The 22,087-nt window shown below is 53.8% G+C and overlaps 2 protein-coding genes across 9 annotated transcripts in view; one reads left to right on the top strand and one right to left on the bottom strand.

Moving 5' to 3' along the window:
* The window catches only part of Kifc3 (kinesin family member C3), a 73,053-nt gene extending 70,405 nt beyond the window's left edge, over window positions 1–2,648 (top strand). For 7 of the 8 annotated variants that reach the window (XM_042672813.1, XM_042672812.1, XM_042672817.1 and 4 more), the window contains 5 exons: window positions 134–263; window positions 361–590; window positions 721–855; window positions 1,233–1,341; window positions 2,134–2,648. In XM_042672813.1, the coding sequence (XP_042528747.1) occupies window positions 134–263; window positions 361–590; window positions 721–855; window positions 1,233–1,341; window positions 2,134–2,159 (630 nt within the window). In that variant the 3' untranslated portion in view covers window positions 2,160–2,648. Of the gene's footprint in view, window positions 1–133; window positions 264–360; window positions 591–720; window positions 856–1,232; window positions 1,342–1,895; window positions 1,923–2,133 lie in introns of all 8 variants that reach the window. The other variant, XM_042672814.1, reaches the window with a different exon arrangement.
* Window positions 2,649–3,276: 628 nt separating this feature from the next.
* Window positions 3,277–19,930, bottom strand: Katnb1 (katanin regulatory subunit B1). The gene is made up of 20 exons (XM_042672821.1): window positions 19,826–19,930; window positions 18,618–18,932; window positions 15,963–16,093; window positions 13,553–13,670; window positions 8,435–8,535; window positions 8,154–8,195; window positions 7,616–7,699; window positions 7,390–7,505; window positions 6,914–6,985; window positions 6,560–6,710; window positions 6,250–6,440; window positions 6,009–6,139; window positions 5,641–5,691; window positions 5,073–5,140; window positions 4,842–4,961; window positions 4,610–4,759; window positions 4,303–4,379; window positions 4,157–4,231; window positions 3,890–4,006; window positions 3,277–3,703 (listed from the first exon to the last, which is right to left on the bottom strand). Exons 2-20 carry the CDS (start codon window positions 18,655–18,657, stop codon window positions 3,571–3,573), a joined length of 1,968 nt encoding a protein of 655 aa, XP_042528755.1. The 5' UTR covers window positions 18,658–18,932; window positions 19,826–19,930; the 3' UTR covers window positions 3,277–3,570.
* Window positions 19,931–22,087: the final 2,157 nt, after the last annotated feature.

Genomic DNA, 22,087 nt, shown 5'->3' with positions numbered 1-22,087 from the left:
GACATAGCCCTCAGCCCCTGAGCCTGCTTCCTCATCTAAAAGGCATAGAGCAGCGTGTTAGCCTTCAGAGAGGAGCTCAGGAGTGGGGTGATTCTGAGGCCCCCTACTTCCAAGCCTGCACTCCTCCCCCCAGGTGTTTGAGTTTGGCCACACAAACCGCACCACGGAGTTTACCAACCTGAATGAGCACAGCTCCCGCTCGCACGCCCTGCTCATCGTGACCGTGCGAGGCGTGGACTGCAGCACAGGCCTCCGTACCATCGGTGAGGAACAAGGACAACCTGGCCTGAGGACCCCGAGGTTGCCCCCCCCACCCCAAGGCCTCCAGCGGTTTTGACCCACCCCACACCCTCCCCACAGGGAAGTTGAACCTGGTAGACCTGGCTGGGTCTGAGCGCGTGGGCAAGTCGGGGGCTGAGGGCCACCGCCTGCGGGAGGCACAGCACATCAACAAGTCCCTGTCGGCCTTGGGGGACGTCATTGCTGCCCTCCGCTCCCGCCAGGGCCACGTGCCCTTCCGCAACTCCAAGCTCACCTACCTCCTGCAGGACTCGCTCAGTGGAGACAGCAAGACACTCATGGTGGTACAGGTGAGGGGTGGGGAGCAGGCGCCCCGGCCCAAGTTCACCCCTCTGCGCCTTGGGCTTTTCTGCCACGTTTGGCCCTAGAACTCCTGGCCCCTCCATCATCCCCAGGGGTGGCAGCTCTTCTGTCCCCTAGGTGTCCCCTGTGGAGAAGAACGCCAGCGAGACACTGTATTCCCTCAAGTTTGCTGAGCGGGTGCGCTCCGTGGAACTGGGCCCTGGGTCTCGCCGCACAGAGCTCGGGTCCTGGTCAAGCCAAGAACATCTGGAGGTGTGGGGGCAAATGCAGGACTGTCCCTAAGGGGAGGACAGTGGGGGGGGGGGGAATCGGCCCAGAGGTGGTTGAGTTAGAACTTGAACCCAAACCCATCAACCTCAGTCATCTTTCCTCTTGGTCTTAGAGGTATGATGGGGGTGTTGTATTCGAGGTAAGTTTGCAGCCTGGGACATGGTGAAAACTAGTTTCCTTCTTTGTATGACTGCATTTGATGCATGCAGCAACTTCTCCACGAATGAGGGGTCTTCTTCATATGCCCATTTTGCAGATGAGCAAACTGAACTTGAAGAGTGGAGGGAGGCCCAGTGGGGTGGGAGGGGAGGAGCCAGGGCAGCCTGGGCCCCCAGCCCACCCCTCCTTCCTGTTCACAGTGGGAGCCAGCTTGCCAGACACCACAGCCCTCAGCACGGGCCCATTCAGCCCCCACTTCTGGAACCAGTAGCCGCCCTGGCTCCATCCGGAGGAAGCTGCAGCCCTCAGGTGAGCCCGGTGGGGAGTGTGCCTTCCCCTCACAATCACAGCCATAGGGTTGCCCATACCTAGTTGAGCTATTTCTTTACCTCATAAATTAACATGGTGGCACATACCTATAATCCCAGCAGATCACAACTTTTGAGACAAGGTCTAGGTTACAGAGCCAGCCTAGGTAACCTAGACCTTGTCTCAAAGTAAAAATTCCAGAGGACTAGGAAAGTCGTTCAGTGGCAAAGGGTTGCCTGGTAAGTTCATGGTGCCGAGTTCAGTCCCCAGAATCAGAAAAGAAAAAACGAAACAGGAAACTTGAGACCTTCTCCTACCACCCTGTCCTGCCTGCCTGCCTGCCAATACTGTGGAGAGGATTCTCACTGCCTCCTCCAGCATTCCCCATGCCACACTGGGCTGGGTGTACCCATGTTCTAGAGAGGGTTTATAGTCTAGGGCAGACGCACCTGACTGGGCTCCTCAGAAGAGGGCCTGAGTCTAAAGGGCCAGGGGCAGCAGTGTCCTGTGTGGGAACAAGCCCCCCAGTGAGACGCCTGTTGCTTTGATTTCAGCCTGACGGCTGGGGCTGATGTCTCCAGGTGAGTGGGGCCAGGGGCCTGGGCTGCCTGCCTGCCACCCACTGCCACCCGGCTTAGGTTGCAGGGTTCTGTGGGAGCTCACCTGCTCCGGGCTGGGCTGCCTTTCGCTGCCTGCTGTCTGTGTGCTTCTGCCAGCCTTGGTTGCTCTTGCACCTCCTTTGGGCATGTCTACCATGCCAGGAGGCAGCCGACGGTTTGCCTTTCCTTACAGGGAGGTCGAGGCCAGTGCCTGTTTGAGGATGCATCATCCTGCTGGGCCTGGAGCTAGGCCCATAGACCTTGCCACCTGTTCCTGCTATAGCACCGGGACAGCAGGAAACAGGCCCGTGGATGAGAGTTCGCCCACCATGACTGCTCAGATGAAGAATACGCGCAGAAGGAAAGCAGTGTCTATGTGTGGCTGTAGGCATGCGTGGCAGGGTCTGGAGGGCCCAGGAACCATGGGAATGGGGTTGGGCTGGTGGCACCTTGGCTCTTTCACAGAAGGGGAACCTCCCACACATCCCCAGTGGGGCATGTACATAGTGTTCCTAGGTGTACATAGAGCCTGGCTCTGCCCAGGGCTGGGCTGTATTTATAGACGCAGAGGCCAGTGGGTGGGGTTCTGTGTCCCCTCGTCTGCCTGGCACCACTGGCTTCTTGACATGCTGCTCTTCCCTCCACAATCCTATTTAAGAACTTTTGGAAGCTTAGCCATTTTTGTTAAAATAAAAGCTTTTTTACACACATGGAGTCTGGCTTGGTCACCCCTGTGGTACCCTCACTTCCCACAGCTGGCTAGTCACCAAGCCCTGCAGGACCTGGACTGCCAGGAGTCCTCATGGCCTCCACCACCTGGGTAGGTGCCTTCTGCTGTCTAGTGTCCCTAATGACCAGATGTCTACAGTAACCTTCCCATCCTGCAGTGGTGTCAAATCCAGGGAGCTTCAATGAGGGGCTGATAGTCCTGGCCTCCTGTGCTGGGGACCTGGACAGGGGCTACCTTCAGGGATGGCATCTAGCCAGCCAGCTCCTGCAGGAAGTGAAAGTTAGGGACCCCGTGGAGGACAGGCAGGTGTCCCAGAGGCCTGAGATTAGGGTCTTGGCACCCAGTGGTGGGCAGCTGATGTCTTTTCAAGGGTCTACACTAGGAGCATGTGAGACCACATTGGCTCACCTGGCCTAGGAGCTTGCTGCCTTCCCTAGAAGACTGTATGAGCCCTTTCCTGCACCACTGTCACTGCTGCTCCCTCTCCCCGCTCCCCCCCAACCAGGGTTTGGAGGGCCTTGGGCTCAATTCTTCAGCGTGGGAGGCCCACGCTGGCCTGAGGAGAGCCTTTTGGCCAGAGATATCCCTCTTACATGAAAGACAGGGAATAGTTACAAATTTAATAAATTTCACCTTATAAATTACAGCAGCAGCCCCAGAGCTCGGTTTGCTGTCCCAAAAAGCAAGAGTTGGGCAAAGCTGGGCAGCCATCGCTGGAGAGGAAGTTGTCTCAGTTCAGGGCTGTGGAGGTGCCAGTGGCCTGTGCTGTCGCCTCGAGTCTAGCCCCAGGAGCAGCCAAGGGCACCGGGCAGAGGCTCACTGCCAGTGGCACACAGGGAACAGGAGTGTAGTAGCAGACACTGGGGGCTGCCAGGCGCCCCCCTACCCCTGCAGGGCTCCTCAGTCCAAACTGGCCATGAGCAAGTGCAGCTCCCGGAAGGCACTGCCATGGCGGCCGCTCAGGCTTGACTTGGTCTTGACGAGGCCACTGATACTCTTGAGTTGCTTGTAGCAGAGCCGGCACTTGTGCAGCCTGGAGACCGAGGGGCAGCATCTGAGGCTGCGGCCCCAGGGCCACCATGACTGCACCAGGCTTGGGCAACCTCTGCCATGCAGCCCCTCCCACCAAGGGTCTGCAGCCTAGAACATGGGGGGACTCAGCCAGACTCTGCCACAGGTTGTGGGGACAAGGCTACCACCCAGGGAGGCCCAGCCTTACCTCTCCTCGCGGCTGATGTCAACCCCCACTGAGGGCGGGGCTGCCAGTATGTCAGTGATGAGGGGCAGAAACCGCTGCAGGATCAGCTTCAGGGAGGTGCAGCCGGTCTGGACGTAGCTGAGGAAAGCCATAGAGAAACAGTGAGGTGTGGCCACAGCACAGTGGGGTGCAGATACGTGAGCCATTATGAGTTCCATGATGGCCACGGGAGGGGAGAGGGGTACTAATACTCCTTACAGGACGCCTGAAAGAGCTGCACCTCCTTACCTCTCATACTTGCTCTGCAGGAGCTTCTCGATCTGGGGCAGCACTGTAGTGCACAGGTCCAGCTTCCACAGGGAGCTGGGGAGAGGTGGAGTGTGATGCAGTCAGGCTGGCCCCACCCACCCTCGCCCTCCTGCACAGCCACTTACGCCTTCTGGTTGACGATGTTCAGGAGGTCCACGACCACAGACAGGTCATTGATGGCTACTGCAGAGTCCACCGACGTCTGCAAACAGAGCTCAGTCAGGAGGAGGGGCAAAGGTGAGGGTTAAAGAGTGCAGGTCTAGCCTGGAGAGGGGTGGTCAATAAATGTCAGCTTGGGATGAAAATGCAGAGCTGTGCGTGATTCAACCACTGGCTGCCTATTTTCCCCCCAAGCCCGTATCTCTGCGTTCACCCCCAAGTCTGGGTGAAAGGGTGGGAAGGAGGCCAGGCCTCGGCAGATGGGGCACTTGCCTTGATGTCACCTGTGGTCCACACGGCCCGCACTGTGTCCAGGTTCTTGTGGCGGCTGGTAAGCACCACACACATGGTGTCGTGGCCTTTGCGAATCTGGGACATGGCATCCTCATCCACCAGCTCGGCCTGCTGAGGGATCTTCACAGCCTGCGTGGATGGCACAGATACTGGCATAGGAAGGGGCTGCAGATATGCCCTCCCCCATCCCTCAGCTAGGGTCCCCACTCACCGGCAGGAAGTCAGAGGCCTTCAGCCCAATGGGCTCATTCCTCGTGGCAGGGATGATGGCAGGCTCACTTTTGGGAGCTGGTGTGGGGGTGATGACTGGGGGCCGTGATGGGACCTCAAGCTGAAGGGTTAAAAGCTCAGCAGATGCCAACATGAGGCCCTCTACCTCCCATTGGAGGCACTGGCCTCCACCTGGAGCTCCAGCCCCCACCATGCCTCCACTTGGACCTACATTTGGCACCGGAACCTGCACGTCCATGGGAGGGCTGGGCTTTGAGGCCTCCTTTGCCGTGGCCGTGTCTGGGGGCAGAGGAAAAGCTCATTGGTTCAGGGGAGGCTGAGGAGGGTTTCCTCCTGTCCTCAGGGAGTAGAGTAGGCATGGGAGGTGAAGAGGTGAATGGGTAGTAAGTAGAGAGAGGGAAGAAGGTAGAGGCTTAGGAAACCCAGCCTCCAGAGAAGGGAAGAGAGGATACCTATGCCTAGAGAAGTCAGGAGAGGCTATGGTAGACAAAGTGGCCCAGCCCTGCCCCTTCTCCCAGTCACAGCCCATTGGCTCCAGTCCCTGGGCCCAACCTTTTTCCACCTCTTTCCCAGGCCCCCTCAATGTGCCTCACTGTCCCAGGGCAGGCCCCCCTACAGGACTGTCTACCGTTCCTCTCCCCACCTTGGCTACTGGCTCATGCTCAGGGCTTGGAACGTAGTGGAGGCTTTTAGGCAGGCGCGGGGAAAGCCAGAGATCATGCCTGGGAGACCTAATGGAGCCAGGGCTCCTACAGGCAAGGGGCCTCTGTGTGACTCACCGTCCTCCGGGGGTGCTGGGAAGGGCTCACTCCTCCGGGGTGGTGTCCGGCCTGCTGAGGCAAAGGGAGCTAAAGCCTCAGGTGCCATCATGAGTCCTTGCTGGATGGCCTGTGGCCCGGGCCCGAGCACATGTAAACCTCCTCTGGCCTCATGGAGCCCTTGGGCCTGCTCGGTGCTCCCGTGGCCCCTCTGTTAAGGGCAGTGGCTGCAGGCCGCTGAGCCTATGCCAGGGACTCCTGCCATCCCTTAGTCCCATGGGAGCACAAGAACAGTGTGTGGCCACACATTGCCATAGGGATGTCACCCACACCTCAGGCCTGAGCAGACCTTCCACTGGGAGGTTGGGGGAGGGGGAGAGGAGGCTCACTGATGCTGTTTTTGGGCTGGAAGATCTCGTTGTAGTCCTCGGCATTCTGGATCTCAGCCTGGGACTCGCGCTCCTCCCGCTCCTCCTCACTGCTCGGGCTACGCCGCTCACTCTCTGAGTTGTGCTTCACCCTGTGGGTGCCCAGACCAGCAGAAGGAAGCCAGTGTCCTCAGGGGGGCCAGAGTGCTCCAGAGCAGTCCCATGACCCACCATTTGCACCTTCCTAGAGCCAAGCACCCACCTCTGAGGCTTGCTGCAGGTCGTGCTGGGCCGCTCGTAGATGCGACGGAGAGGGATGCTGGGGTTGGGCAGCTGCTGGGTCAGGTTCCGGCTGTCCTGCACAGGGTCCTGGGCCACCGTGCCTGTCCTGGTGACACGCGTCAGGTCCACCACGTAAGAGGAGACGTTGCTCTGGGAGAAGGCCACACCTATCTGCAGGAAGCAGCAGAGCTTGGTGGGGCTGGGGGCTGAGAAATGGGGGACCAAACTCCAGCATGGAGGTTGGGAACAGAGGGGCACGAGGTAGAGGGCGGGTGCCTCAGCACTCTTACCAGCTGGTCATTGCAGATGGCTAGGTCAGCCACCTTGCCCCAGTTGACGAGGACCACGTCAAAGCAGCGCTCGGGCTCCCAGCCGTACACCCGCAGCGAGTCCTGGCAGCCACTGTACAGGCAGCAGCCATCGGGGTTGAAGAGCACACTCCTGGGCCAGGGGAGAGCTAGCTGTAAGTCCTGCAGCACTGACCTGACCCCTCACACCCCAGGGCTCAAGACAGAGAAGGTGGAAGTGGAGATGGGAAAGGCCACCTTCAACTCATCCCGCTGCCCAGAGCAAAAGAGCAGGGAGACAGCAACCACCCCACCAGGCAGTTCATGTGCTGGGACAGGCCCAAGTGGCCCACATACCTTACAGGCCCCGGCTCCCCTTCAATGCAGCTCACTACCTGGAATTTCTCTAGGTCCCAAAAGCGGATTGTCCTGCAAAGGAGCCATGTTGTGTTGGCAGTCAATCCCCAGGCTGCCTCTCGCCACACTCAAGGCCTGGGAAGTGAGCCGCTTTCCAGAATCCTCTCCCCCGCAGCCAGAGCTACAGGAGCCACGTGCAGGGCAAGGGTGGCCACACTGGCGGAGGGAGAGCAGACACGGCCTAAGGCAACAGGATGGGACAGCAAAGGCTCCCTTGTCCTGAGCTCCGCAGGGCTTGGATCCTGACATGCCCAGGCCAGCACAGGCCCATGACAGTGGGGCTGGGGAGCCAGAGCTGGAAAGGCACAGGCCCACGGTCCAATCTGCGTAATATAGGCCCACACAGGTGTGCACCACACAACAGACACACAGGACAGAGAGGAGGGATGGAAGTCCCAGGTGTGGTGCCCTGCTACCTGTCAGAGCTGCCAGAGGCCAGGAGATACTCGTTGGGGTGAAATTCCACCACATTGACAGGCCCTGTGTGACCAGGGAACTCGGACATCATCTTGCCAGCAGTCAGGTCCCAGAGCTAGGGCAGGGCAAAAGGTGGTCAGGGCCAGGCTGGCACCTGATTAGGAGCTCGACAGGGTATAGCCTACATGTGATCAGAACCCAGCCCCTGACCCTTGGCGCAGGTACCTTCACTGTGTGGTCGTCTGCAGCTGATGCCAACCACTTCCCATCAGGGCTGAACCTCAGACACCGCACAGCCTGGCTGTGTCCCTGTGGACAGAGCACCGAGTTCACCCAAGGGGCCTGGACAAAGCTCCACCATGCTTCCCAACGTATGTCCTCTCTCTACTGAGGAGCAGCTGCACAAGGGGCAGAAGTCATGGCTAGAGGTTTCTCCATGTCCTCCTGGAGGACTCCAGGAAATCAAGGATACATGCTCCTATCATTTGAAAACCACATATTTCACACCCTCTTTTAATGTCAGAGGCTCTGAAAGCCTTCTAACATACTGTACTCAGCAGAGTGCTCCTCTGAACAGGTGCCCTTCAATGATGTCAGTCACACACCTGCAGAACCTCAGCGCGGGGCAGTGATAAACATGGCTAAGCAGGGCTATGGGGAGATGGGGGTCCAGGTCTCAATCCACCTATAATGGACTGTAGCCTCCCACCCCTAGGGGATGTCAAGTGGTGCCTGTGATGATGGGCAAGGGGGCTGTCCTTACCCTGTACCGGAAGACACAGCCTTTTCTCCTGATGTCCCAGAGCTGTGGGGAAAGGAGCCAAGGGGCTGTGTCAAGAGTGTACCTTCTCAATGCCCAAAGGCCAGGCCAGAGGGCAGTGTGAAGGCAGAGCGCTTGCCTGGACACTTCCACATCACCACAGCCACAAAGACAGAAGTCAGGACACTGCTCAAATGACCCACATAACCCCATCCTGAGGAGTGTACCCCAGACAGATGGCAGACCACCCCTCATGCAGGCCGGCTGCTGTCAGCCCACCTCACCTTGATATTTGTGTCCTGGGAACCGGAGGCTACAAACTCGCCATAAGGGTGGAAATCCAGGCTGCAGATGTTGGCTTTGTGTCCCATGAGTGTGCGCAGAACTGCCAAGAGAAGACAGAAGTGATGGGGGGACAGAGATGGCATGCAGAGGTAGGCCACTGGGCACACCTGTCAGTATTCATAGGGAGCAGGGACACCGCTTTAAAAATGGAGGAACCAACTAGAGCCTTGCCACTCCAATGAACTGCTTTTTTCTTGCTAGGACAGTCATGTCCGCTGTTTCTCACAGCTCTGGAAAAGGCACTGTGCTTCCCCATGATTTGTGTGAAGGTCAAGGAACGATGTATGTCACCATATGGCTGTGGGGCCTTCTGTGCAGGACAAAAAACCTGGGGAATGTCAAGAAGAGAGTGGAGAGAGGCCACTTGGTTGAAAAAGAACCCAGGAAGGAGGCGGACATGGTGGCTCATGCTTGTAATTCCAGTTATCAAGAGGAAGAGATGGAGAGGATTGTTGTTCAAGACCAGCCCAGGTAAAAAGTGTGTAAGACTCCATCTCAACTAACAAAAAGCTAGGTGCAATGGTGTGTGCCTGTCGTGCCAGCTGTAAACAGGAGGATCGTAGTCCAGGCCAACCTCAGCACAAAAGTCAAACTTTACTAGAAAAATAACTAAGGGTATGCCTTTAGTGTAAAGTGCCTGCCTAGTAAGCAAGTACAAGGACCTGAATTCAAACCCCAGTACTGGAAAAAAAATAATCCAGGAGGGCTTTTGGGAGGTGGGGTGTCTGGACAAGAATCGGAGGGTGAAGTATGGGACAACTGCTATTGGATGGACAGCATGGGGGGACAGGGGAGCAGGCCCGGGAGTTCCACACTCCCTCTGGGGTGATATCTATCAGGGGATCTTGTGGAAGACCTTGAGAACGGAAAGGACACAGGAGGACACAGCCAGGGAAGGACAGGTCACCAGCCTAGCGGTCCGAGGACCAGGTTTCCCATCCGTGAACGTGGGGTGGCAGCTCTAAGCACAGGCTGGAGGCAAGTGGGTCTCAGTGAATTCTCTGGAACCATACAAACCTGTTTCCTATCTCTCAATATAAGATTTATACTTGAGCTGTTTGGAGGAAACCAAGCAGCTCATGAGTGCTGGGGCTGTTGGATGTGGGAGCCCAGCCAATCTTAGGTTTGAGCCATGGTGACTTGTGAGGTAGTGAACTCTCTGCTGCAGAGGTGTTCAAGACTCCAGATTCGCCGGGCGCCAGTGGCTCACACCTGTAATCCTAGCTAATCAGGAGGCTGAGGTCAGAGGATGGTGGTTCAAAGCCAGCCTGGGTAGGAAAGTCTGGGAGATTCTTATCTCCAATAAACCATCAGAAAACCGGAAGTGGCACAGTGGCTTAAGTGGTAGAGTGCTAGCCTTGAGCTGGAAAGCTCAGAGACAGCAGCTAGGCCCAGAGTTCAAGCCCCATAACTGACAAAAACAAACAAAAAACTCCAGGTCTATCTAAGCACAGGTGAATGAATCTTGGCTTGTGATTTTCACCTATCCACATCAGGCTGTGGGCTCAGGAGACAGACAGAACCAGAGTCAGTCCTGGCTCTCCTAGATTTCTAGGTGACAGGACAATCACTTGCCCTCTGAGCCTAATGTTGGGAGGTGGTAAGAACTAAGAAACTGAATATTGTCCAGCATGGTCCTGACATAGTAGTCAACAAGGGCCAGTTGTAAATTATTCCCTTCTCGTTTCTCCCTGCACAAGGCCAGTCTTCATCCTTCCTGTGTGTCCCCGGCTGGCCTTTGCTTCCTCCTCTTCAGGCCTCAGTGGTGACTATGGCCATGAGCACCTCCTGTGTCCCCAGATGCATTCTGACCAGTTCTGGTGACTGGTGGGCTGGGAATTTTCCCACACTAGACCACAGCCCGTGCTGGTGGTAGGCAGTGACTCAAGAGTGAAGTGGTCAGACAGAGGCCACAACATAGGTGCAAGTGAGACCAGACTCTGCCTTCTGGGCAGCAGCTGTTGCAGCCGGGGCTGAGGGAGAAAGTCTGGGTCACAGTTGCTGGCACAGGTAAAAGCAGCAGAAAGGGAGCTGGTATCAGCCTGGGTGAGGAGGCCAGAATCACGGCTCTACTCAGCCCAAGTGCCTTTGGCGGCAGGCTCTGTCAGCGCTACAGCTGGGATCACGTGTCCCATACCTGAGGAGGCTGCCAAGGCCCTACCATCTATGTTGGTGAAAACCCAAATTCGCCAGCAGCCCTTGTTGCTGTCCAGTGTCCTGTGCTGCTGGGCCTGGCACATGCTGATCAGCCCCATGTTAACTCCTGCCCCCATCCTCTCCTTTGTAGCCTTTCTGTGGGATCTGCTGGGTGGAACACCCTCACCCACTGGCTGTACTGTGGGAAGCTGGCAGGACCACATTCCTTCTGCCCTTGCTCATCCAGACCAGAGATGCAGTGAGGGGCACCAGCTGCCTGTGCATGCAGGGCCAGTAACACCCAGCCACTCAGCCCCTCCAGCATCCTCCAGCGCTGGCTCCACCTGCACCCTGGCAAGTGGGAAAGAAGCGGGCCTGGATCCCCTATCTGGGCAGCAATAGCAGCAGAAGAGTCCTGCCAGCAGTCCTGATACAAGTCCCAGACTAGGCCACCTGCACCTAACAAGTCTTCACCAAGCACTGCACCTTCCTTGGCCTCCATTTTCCCCACCTTTCAAATCAGGGAGCCCTGCCAACCTGGTTCTGTATCCGAAGTACCTGGAAGCCCAACCACTCTTGGGTTTGGCTCTTGGGGTGAGGTTCCCCACAAGCTGTGTGTGGGAACAGCCCCAGAGCCCAGTGGCCATCCACTCCTACGCCTCAACACAAGGAACTGCTCGCATTTCCCTGTAACAGAGTGGCTGAGGAGGCCTGGGTGGAGGTGTGCACACTTGGGTCTCCCTTTGCTCTGCACTATGGTGTCTGATAATGACAAACAGGGCAGATGGCACTGTCCTCAAGCAAAGTGAACTTCAGACTGGGCACATGTGGCCAAAGGCTGCCATCCACAAAGCATGTCCCCGGAGGGCCTCTCTCTGGAAAAAGGGGTGAAAGCTGTACTCTGAAGCTGTGGTGATGTCCGCCTGCCTGGCTCACTGAAGGTGGAGACTGGAGGCTGCCAAGCAGCAGCAGGCAAAGAGCCTCAGCCTGGATCTCCAGGGGCACACCTGCTCCCGTGTATGCAAAACACAAATGAGTACTCCATACTGAAAAATGGGTGCTTCCAGGTCAACTTCTGGATTTCTAGTTTCGTTGTTAACTGTCAAATTGGGAGCACTGCACCACTTCAGCCACGTGGTGGCAGCTCAGAGCCAGGGAGGCAACTCACCTGCAGACTCCCATGTAGCTGAGGGCTCAAACTTCCAGATAAAGGACCCCACAACAACCCAGCTAGGGATGAGAACCAACCACTGGGAAAGGTTGGAAAGGTAGGACAGAGATCCTATGAGCTTGCGGAGAAAAGAGATGGGGGGGAAACACATTCCCCAGGAAGGATCCAGCCTAGAAGCACTGACAACAGCAACCCTGATCCAAAATAGTGATGGAACGAGGGAGTGGATAGATGGCCAGATGGGGCAGCACCTTCAAAATCCCGAGGGTAAATACCTCAACTACAAAACCAAGGATGGGGAAGGGGACTTTCTTCCATAGCACACAGCTTGCTGCAGCACACCTTTCCCAGCCACAGGAGAAACAAGATCCATCCCACAAGGCAAAAACCAAAGAAAACCAAGAAAGAGGACACCATGGGACCCAGTTCAACACAAGGAGAGAGGTGGCCTGCAGGCCAAAGTGCTCCCATGCATCAGGTCTTGGGGACAGAGACTCTGAGAAGAGAGCTGGATTATGGGATGTGCTTGAGGGAAAAGGAAGCTTTCTCTTCCGGTAGAACATTTGGGATGTGCGGGGTCAGAGCTATAGAAGGCAGAGGTGGAAAAAGGAAAGTGAGCTATAGAAAACAATCTAATCAGTTCTGGGTAACATCCAGGTGGTCCTGACCACAGAAATGTTGAGTGATGGGGTGGGTGTGGCTCTAAGTGCCAAATCCTTGTCTTGCATAGTATGAAATCAGTGTTTAATGCAGGCAATTTTTAAGAGAAAAGAGAGAAGTTACAGTGTCATCATGTTGTTTAGAAAACTGGAGAAGTAGCCCAGGGAAGAATGTAGTGAGATACTATCTCAACCACCAAGCTGGGTATGGTGGTGCATACCTGTCCATCCCAGCTACATGGTAGGCAAAGGTTACAGCACTAGGATCCTGACCAGCTCCAGGCAAAAAATGGGAGGCCCTGAGTTCAAAATCCCAATACTACTAAAACCAGAAAAACAAAACAAAACAAAAAACCAAACAGGAGTGAAGCAGAGGCTTTCTTGATCCATCATGATTAATTCTATAACTACGATTTTTTTTCCAGGTGCCTGCTAGGCAGTCACTATGCCACTGAGCCACGCCTCCAGCCCTTTTTTGTACTGGTTATTTCTTAGATAAGGTTGCACTTCCTGTGTGGACACGCCTGAGCTGGGATCTGCCCATTTCCAGCTTCTGGTCCTAGCTAGGTAACGGTCACCAGCTCTGAGTTGAGAAGGGGGTCTTGTGAACTTTTTTGTCCATCTGGCCTTAAAACAATCTTTCCAATCTCAGCTTCCCAGGTAGCTAGGTTTGAGAAACCAGCATCCAGCTAGTAAGTTTTGAACTGTGTGTTACTTCCATAAAGATGAGCGCTAAACAAAAACAAGCAAATAGAAGATCTGGCTACTCCAGGCCTGCCCTGGGTTTGGTACAACATGGTGACCCCACTTTTCCAGGTGCCCTGCAGGGCCCCTCCCAACATGTGACTTCCTTCTAGATTCTGAATCCACACCATTGTTCACTGAGATATTTCCTGGGAACCACCTCAGGGCCAGCTACTTGGGACAGCAGTACCCACTGCAGCAGGCAGATGGGCACAGGATGGGTGCTGTACCACCTGCTCACGTCTCCAGCAGCAAAGCACAAGCTTCCTGGAGGAAGCAGTAGGGTACACAAGGACAAGCCAGCATGCACACAGTGGGGAATTGGGGAAAAGCAAACAGAGGCCTACTTTTGGCAGCTTCCAGGTCCCAGACGCGGATGGAGCCTGACTGGGAACCAGCCACGATGAGCTCCTCAGGAGTGTTGAGGCGAACACTCTCCACAGGGGATGTGTGACCTGTGAGGCTCTGTGGAGAGAAGGTGGCGGCTTCAGTGTAGCATGGACACCCCTAGCTGCTACCCCAATTCAGGGTTCCTGGGCCAGGCTTCAGCAAGCAGCAACTAAGTGGAGAGGCTGGTCCTGGGGCCACATCTGTTCCTTCGGCAATCAGGGCTGACAATAAGCCAAACCTGTCACCTTTCAACAACCTTCATTTCCCATGATGCTCCTGATGTGGATGGCACCTGCAGAAATGGCCCTTGGTCCCTTGGAGAGATCAGTGGACCAAGATAAGCACACAGGACTGAGAGACACACAAAAGATAAGGAGGTGGAGGTGCTGACTCATTAGTCTCAAGTTCACATTGGAGCCACATCTCCAGTCCTGCAGCCAATTTTTTTTTAACAAGAGACTGGAGACAAGTTAAATGCCCCTTCACAGGAATGTAGTAAGGGGAGCAGGGGTCCCCAGGGTTCCCCATGCAACAGAAAACCATTCAGCCACAGAAGTGGATGAGACTGATCTTCAAACATGAGACTGATCTCAGCGTGGCTCAGTGATCGAGCACCTGCCTAACATCAGCACCTGTCTTGAGTTCAATCCCCAGTATAGCAAAAATAAAAAAAAAAAAAAAGAGCACCTTTTGCACTCTGAGGTTAAAAATAGGATGGAAGACTGTGTACACAGCATGACACACGTGTGAATAGTGGGAGAAAGGAACGGATGTGCACATTTTCTCACCTATTCACAAATAATTCTAGAGAGACACAGAAAGCATTTGGAACTGTGGTTGCCTGAGGAAAGGATGTAGAAGTCAGGGGAGGAAAGGAACTTCCGGAGGTTGAGCCATATATGTGTATCCTATACTCCATAAATAAATAAATAATAAACAGAAGTGGACTGCCAAAAGAGGTACCCATTCCCAGGCAAGAGAGAACTTGGCAGGCTTACAGCATTGAAAGGCCTGGGGGCAGGGAGTGGTGGCATCTGTGGTGAGTGAGGCTGAGGTCAGATAGAGGCTGGAAAACTGAACCCAACATCCTAGAAGTCTGAAGCCAGCCCCAACACCCAGGGCTGCTCTGGGAGGCAAGATGGGTTGGATCATGTCCTGTGTTTTGTTGCTTTATACTGATCTGTTTTCAATTTGTGTATGTTAATTTGTATTTTGAGGGAAAAGGAAACAAATGAACCCTTACACCTAGAGTAAAACAAAACCCCTTGGATTCTACTCTTCCGGAGCCCTGGCCCAGAAGCTGCTATCTAGGTACATCTTGGTTCTTCTCTGGATCTCACCAACAACGTGTCTAAGTTTCTGCTAGTAGACTCACCTCCCACCCATTTCTTCTTTGTCTATTTGAGCAAGAGTGAAAAGCTGTGGTGGTGAAGGAAGAGGGCTGAGGGACAGCACAGGCTCTTATGCAATGGAGGAGAATGGAAACTGGTTCCTGGAGGGTACTCTGACACTACATTTTGAATGCTTTAAACAGTGCGCACCCATAGGTTAGACACGACATCCACACATTTGCTCAAAGGTTTGGGAGGATGAAACTGTCCATTGCAGTATGGCTTAGCAGGGCCCAACAGGCTCCAGGCAGAGGGCAGGGCGTGGCTACACAGCTAATTGCAGTTCAGACCTGCAATGCACACCAGGGAACTAGTAAAATGCATGTTGTAAGAGCCTTATTTTTGACAGGGGAAATCCTCATGATATTATTATTCTAAAAAACTAGGTAACACAAGAGTAAAAGCATATGCCAATACATTTTATAGAGATTTGTGTGTGCACTTGCATCTGCATTTTCATGTGCACACATGCATGTACAGCCATGCGCACTCATCCCATTATCTAGAAACACACAGACCAGATACCAATGGTAATAGCTTTTGGAAAACAGAACATCTTTATGAACTTCTTGTGTCTCCCTTCCTTGGAGAGCAGTCAGTATCCAGCCTGGAAGATGGCTGTGTAACACAGGAAACTGCTAAATCTGAACTAGCTCCTAACCAGCTCCAGCTGGTCCTCTCAAATTCTTTTTTGTGTCCCATGCTAGGAATAAATTACAATAAACACCCATGTGTAGATGGCAGGCAAGTAGATGGTCAGGTGGAAAAGGTACAAGCTTTCTGGTCAACCACAGGGCTCATTGGAACAATCCCAGTAAACTCTAGTCCAGTCCATTGTAGGAACCCCATTCCTGGGGGCTGTTGTCCTAGCCATCCTGGGCTGCCCGCACCTGCTTACCATGTCCTCAACCCCAGCCTTTGCTGTTGCAGGGCCCTCCCAGCCCATGCCTGGTCCCCACTGCTAGCCCAGACTCACCATGATACAGTTGGGTTTGTTGATAGACCACAGGTTGACGCGACAGTCATCCCCTCCCGTGGCCAGCAGTCGCCCAGAGGCCTTTCCCAGCACCAGAGAGGACACATTGCTGGCATGGGCGACAATCTCCTCTATGTGGGGAAGGAAAGAGAGAAAAGGCAGTTAGGGGGCTGGGATGAAGACATCAGAGAAGGGTGGCCCTGTTCAGACTGGAAGCTGAAACTACCCTCATGGGTTACAGGACCAACACCAGGATGTGGGCCTGACACTTAAATGACCATATCTCAACTTCAGTTCTCCCCATGGGCTTCCTGAGTTTTTCCTCTTTCCACACATCCACTGGTAGTATGGACTGACTACACAGTTGGCCCTCCACATGCAGATACAACCAAGCACCAATGGAAAATACGGGAAGAAATGCATCTGTAATGCCGGCTGTGGTGGCACAGGCTTGTGATCTCAGCACTCAGGAGGCTGAAGCAAGGGGATGGCAAGTTCAAGGCCACCCTGGGATACATAGTGAGACCCTGTCAAAATGTATCTGTACTTAGCTGCACAGGAACAGTTTTATCTTGTCTGACAGTATTCCACAAATGTGCAATAATATTCTAGAGCATACAGACTGCTGGGTGGTGTATGGAATCTAGAGGTGATTTAAAGCACAAGAAAGATGCACCTGCTTTCTGTACGGCCACATTAGATAGAAGGGATTTGAATATCCACAGATATTCATATCCTTGAACAGGGGTCCTGGAGACAATCCAGTGTAGATATGGGTGTTTAAACTCAATTGTTTACATTGACTTGCTATTTTTAGCCAACTTTGTCTTAAGTACTAATATTCTCTAGATTCAAAAACCTTTGTCTATGACACAGAAAGAATAAAAACAGTCACTAAAATAAAGTGGCCAAGCACAGGTGTGTCATACCTATAACCCTAGCAGAAACATGAAGAACTGTGGTTCAAAGCCGAACCAGGCAAAAAAGCCTGAAAGACTACATTTCCAAAACAAAGCAGAGTTAACTAGGCACCAGTGGTTCACACCTAAAATTCTAACTACTTGGGAGGCTGAGATGTGAGGACTGCAGTCAAAGCCAGCCCAGCCAGGAAAAGATTGTGAGACTCTTATCTCCAGTTAATGAGCAAAAAGCCAGAAGTGGAGCTGTGGATCAAATGGTAGAGTACCAGCCGTAACAAAAACGCTGAAGGATAGTGCTCCGACCTAAGTTCAAGCCCCAGTTTGGGCACGTTCCCAACCCACGCACACACGCAGGCACACACACAAGCAGTTAGAAGCATGGCTCAAGTCATAGAGCACCAGTCCTGAGCAAGAAAAACCAGTGACTGCCGAGGCCCTGAGTTCAAACCCCCTAATAACTGAAAAAACAAAATTGAGTAATGAGTAATTTAACTCCAAAGTACTTCTCAGCTGATGCTAAGTCTACAGGAAGCCTGACTAGGGACACACTTTCAGAATAACTCAAGTCAATGAACTCCAGGTGGTTTTTCCCAGGAGCTCTTGCAACTCAGAACACCAACCAGGTGTGGGTTTGAGCTTTGCTAGCTGCTGTTGTGGGGCCTCAGACAAGGCACTGTCTTGGGGCGGGGGGTTATCTGGTGAATGAGATCACAACATGGTCTACCATGTGGGCTTACTCAGGGGTGGCTGGGCATAGGCCCCGGGCTGCCAAGTAGGGAGCAAGTGCTGGTAATTATTAGGTAGACTAAGGAGCAGGTCACGGGGGAGACAGTGGCCATGGGGGCCTCAGGCTGAGTTGGCTCTGTGAGAGAACACAGAAGGCCACAGATTAAGTGGGTGAGCTGACCAGACAAAATGAAAGATAAGACATGTGGAGAAAAGGTACAGGGCTCTTCAAGAGCCCCTGCTTTGACTCAGCTTGAAGGATATCAACTAGCAATGCCCATATCTAAGTGCTGATATTACTGTTGTTATTATTTTAGACAGCATTCTACTGTGCAGCCCAGGCTGGCCTTGAACTCACAGCTTTCTTGCTTCAGCTTCCTGAGTCCTGAGACTCTAACTCCAATTGACCAACAAAAGAGCTGGAATAGATGCCTGGCTCAAGTGGTAGAGCACCAATCATAAGGAAAAAAACTCAAGCAAGAGCTGGAAGCTCTGAGTTCAAGTCCTAGTAGCAACACACACACATACACAAAAAAGAGTCTTGGACTGGACATTCAGAATAGTGAGTGTAGAGTAATGGTGGTGGGAGGGGGGAGTGGTCAGTGTTCCTGCTCAGTTATATTCCAGAGCCCAGTAGGCGACCTTCTCCCTCCCTTTCCCTCCACCATCCATCCCAAGATGCTTTCATCTGACAGAGGAGGTCTGACTTGTAAGATATTGGAAATGCCTTGAACATCTTTCAGGCTTTCCTATTCCATTCTGTCCATTGCCCACCTAGAGATCCGGCACAGGGTGTGATGTGTTCACAGTCTCACTAGATCTCACAGCAACTAGAGAAGGCAATCTCATCTTTTGGAGGAAACAGAGAGAGATGAAGTCACCTGCCCACCTAAGAAGTGCCACAGTCATGACTTATAATAAATCTCCTGCACCAAGAAGAGACAAAGTTGCCCGCCAACAAGCAGCTAACAAAATAACAAGAGACATACAGAAAAAAATAAGTACTCACGCAACTTCCAAGCCGTCTTGGTGACCACAGGAGTGGCCATCCTTCAGGGACTGGCACCTGAAGCTCTACCCACAAAATGGGTATTTTCCTCTTGGGGTGGGGGTGGATCCCCCCCCAGACCCACCAATCAAGTTGGCAGGGAGTTCCCACACATCCAGGCAGAGGGAGTGCCTCTCCTGGCCCTGGACTGCCAGGTGGCTTAAATCATCCACAGTAGTAGTAGTAGTGGTAGCAGCAACAGCAGCAGCAGCAGCAGATGATGTAGGATCCTGGATCATGAATGTCAGGCTTGGGCCATCTCAGCTCAACAATGGGCTAAAATACAAATAAAAGCGATGGCTTGTTAGGAAGCTGAGGTAAGAACGCCAGCTCCCTAAGTCACCAAGGTCACTTGATAAAGGATCAACATCCATCCGTCACCACTGCCAGAAGCTGCAGTGCAAACGGGGAGGGGGAGGGCACCCCTTCAGGTAGGATGACTTGGAGGAAAGAAGATTCCAGAAGCCGAGATAATGGGGAAACGGACACGGCTTCGGGAAGGACCCTGCGCTTGGAATTGACATGGAGCTCGGCGAGTCATTCCAGTCACCTCACTTGGGATGAGAACTCAGAGGCTAAGCTTTGGGGTCCATAAGAAGCACTCCAGAGATAAGCCAGTGAAGTCCTCTCTCTGGGGGAGAATCTCCAAGAGTCTGAGGGTCCAACCCATATTTCTCCTGGCAGAGTTGTCAAGCACAAGAGCAGGGAACGAGGCCTCAGGTGTGGGTATGAGGTCATCTAAAAAGCCACCTCTCACCCTTTCCCGCGACCCCCTGCGCGTTCCCCGGGCCTCCCTTCCCGTGCACACCTCATCTCCCGAGTCGGCTGCGGCCCTATCGGACTCCCTTTACCCCCTTTCCTTGCGGCTACCGGGTTTTCATTCATTCTCTCCCCGGCTACAAGCGCCGTCCTCCCGCAGACCCTCAGCTCTGCTTCCGGCCTCCACGGTCTCCCCAGTCCCGCTCCGCCTCCACGCCGGCTCCGCGGGCCCCAGGGCCGGTCCCTCCGCCGCGCTCATCCTCCCGTCCCTCGGGCTGGCTGGACACCGGCGGTACCCTCCCCGCGTCCGGAACCCGTTCCCCAAAGCCTGGTCGGCCCTTGCAGCCCGGCCCAATTCCGGGGCCATCTTCGCCCGTCCTCCCCGCCTCCTCGCCCCCAAGCCCACTCACCTGCAGCCGCGGCTCCCGAGGCCGAGGCTCCGCTCCCGGGCGCGACCCTTACTTGCCTCCATCCCCTGCCCTGATTGGCCGCTGCCTGACAACCGACCCTCACAACAAAACCTCCGGCCCAGAATCCCGCCCACATCACCTCGGGCACCAATCAGTCGCCGCAGACACTGTGCCTCTCGCCAGGATTGGCCAATGGAAGCATGCATTTCTGCCGCTTTGGGTTAATTACCCGCCCTCCTAGTCTTGAAGCGGACTAATCACGAGGAAGAAGCGTTCTAAGAACCACCCTTCCGTCTCTAATGAATCCACGCGGGCTGCCAATTTTTTTTTTGTTTATTGTTGGTCTATGCGCCTCGAACTTTCCCTTCCCTCCCTCGTCCCTTCTCTTCCTAGGTCAGTCATTATTTGAAACATTTGCTAATCGCTCTCCAATGGCGGCTGCGCCAATCGCTTTAGCAACTGTCCTGGATGGGCCAATCAGCGTTCTCCTTATTGGAGAACCAATTCCTAGCTATCCAATGGGAAGGGGACTTCTGGAGCAGCGTGAAGCCGCGGATCTTCCATCTTGGAACCGGGCAAGTGGGGGGGAAAAAAAGCCTTCGCTTACGTTTTGCCGTAGTTCCTGAATCCCTTTGCCTGACTGAGGACGACGCTGCCGCGGGGGTCTCTGGACGAGGCTTCTCTTCTTCGATCTGGACGCCGTCTTGAGTTCCCGAGGGAGGCTTAGAGGACAAATGGATTCCCGGGCCGAGTTGGGCGTGGCACCCTCTAGTGCCACGGGAGAAAGGATGAAAGGGCGAATGGCTGCAGCTGTGCGGGGGTCTGGGGTTCCCCCTACTCAACACGAGGGGAGGCCCCGGTGCCCGGGCTGCTCCGAGGGACTTGGTCTGCAGCTGTGCGGGGCCTGGGATTCCCCTTTACCCACCACCATGGGAGCCCCCCCCTCCCCCGCCCCAGTGCCTGGGCTGCCCAGTAGCAACTCGGCCTTAGCCTTGGAGCCCGGAACTGCGCGGGCCTGCTTGGTCTCGCACCTCGCTCAGCACACCGCTAAGGAACACTTTCCGGGTACTGATGAGGAAACTGAGGCCCCGGTGTAGGTGCTTACAAAAGACCTGGGGACAGAAAAAACAAATGGCTTGAGTCCTCAAACACTTGTTCTTAAAGGCAAAGCCTGGGCAATTCCCAACTGAACGGCAGCCCCTTTTGCCAGCAACAAGAAGCAAAGGTCCGTTGTTAGCTGGCATATTGGGGAAACAGCTCCAGAAGGGCCTTTTTAACAGAGGGCTGGATTAGGAGAACATCGGATCAAAACTGTCCAGCCTGTGTCCCCTCAACTTTTAATATAAAAACTTAGGGAAATCTTACGAATGTATTGATCAACTAGACTTTTTTTCTATGTATTCCTCACCCCTATTTATAAATTATAGACATCATGATATTTCTATCTTGACGCTAATGACCCTGTAGCTCTTTAAAACAAGGCCCTTAGGCCCATACCATCATTACTACCCCTAAGAAAACTTAATTTTCTAACATCCAGATCATAATCAAATGTCTTCAATCATTTCCAAAATATTTAATAAAATTGTTTTGCTAAGTAGAACACGGGCTACAGGTGTAGCTGATCTAGTATAGAGGCAGCCCTAGATTCAAACTCAAGCAGTAAGCGGGTAGAGGAAAGGAAGAGCTCCTAGGTCGGGGCTGGGAAGGTGCCTCAGTGGCAGAGTGCTTGCCTTGCGTGCATGAGGCCCTGGGTTTGATTCCTCAGCACCACAGAAACAGAAAGTGCTGGAAGTGGTGCTTGGCTTAAGTGGTACAGTGCTAGCCTTGAGCTGAAGAGCTAAGGGACAGTACCCAGGCCCAGAGTTCAGGTCCCATGGCCCACAAAAAAAAAAAAAAAAGCTTCTAGCTAGGCACCAATCTGGGTTTAGCACAGCTTTTGTTTGATGTTACTGATCTCTTGAAGAAACAAAGCCATTTGTGGATTGGCCTAATGATGAATTTGTCTGTTGCCATTTGGATTTGAAATATGGCCTCCAGGTTCAAGTGTTCAAGGCCTGGTCTGTAGCTGAAGGTGGCTACTGAGAGGTGATTGGATCATGAGTTCATAGCTAGGTAGGCTCTGAAGTGGTACAACTTAGCTGGAGTAGCTCACTGGAGGCATGCCTTCCAGGATATATCTTGTCCCCTGCCCTTTTTCTGACTCTCTGCTTCCTGTCTGCCATAAGACAACAGTTTTGCACTCCTATGTCCTCCCTCCTA

The sequence above is a fragment of the Dipodomys spectabilis genome, unplaced genomic scaffold (assembly GCF_019054845.1).
Source record: "Dipodomys spectabilis isolate Male_0828 unplaced genomic scaffold, ASM1905484v1 ptg000773l, whole genome shotgun sequence".
In the NCBI taxonomy this organism is placed as follows: domain Eukaryota; kingdom Metazoa; phylum Chordata; class Mammalia; order Rodentia; family Heteromyidae; genus Dipodomys; species Dipodomys spectabilis.
Note: the sequence above shows the minus strand (reverse complement) of the source record. Positions and strands in the feature narration are given on the sequence as shown.

Bases quoted from the DNA above. Each gene is read 5' to 3' on its own strand.
- Katnb1 (XM_042672821.1), bottom strand. From the start codon at position 18,657: ATGGCCACTCCTGTGGTCACCAAGACGGCTTGGAAGTTGC. The intron at 4,962-5,072 runs GTAGGTCCAAGT...TTAACCCTTCAG, and splicing joins TGCAGGTTCCGGTGCCAAAT to CTTGAGGTCCCATCACGGCC. The intron at 4,760-4,841 runs GTGAGTGGGGAC...CCATCCACGCAG, and splicing joins AGGCCTCTGACTTCCTGCCG to GCTGTGAAGATCCCTCAGCA.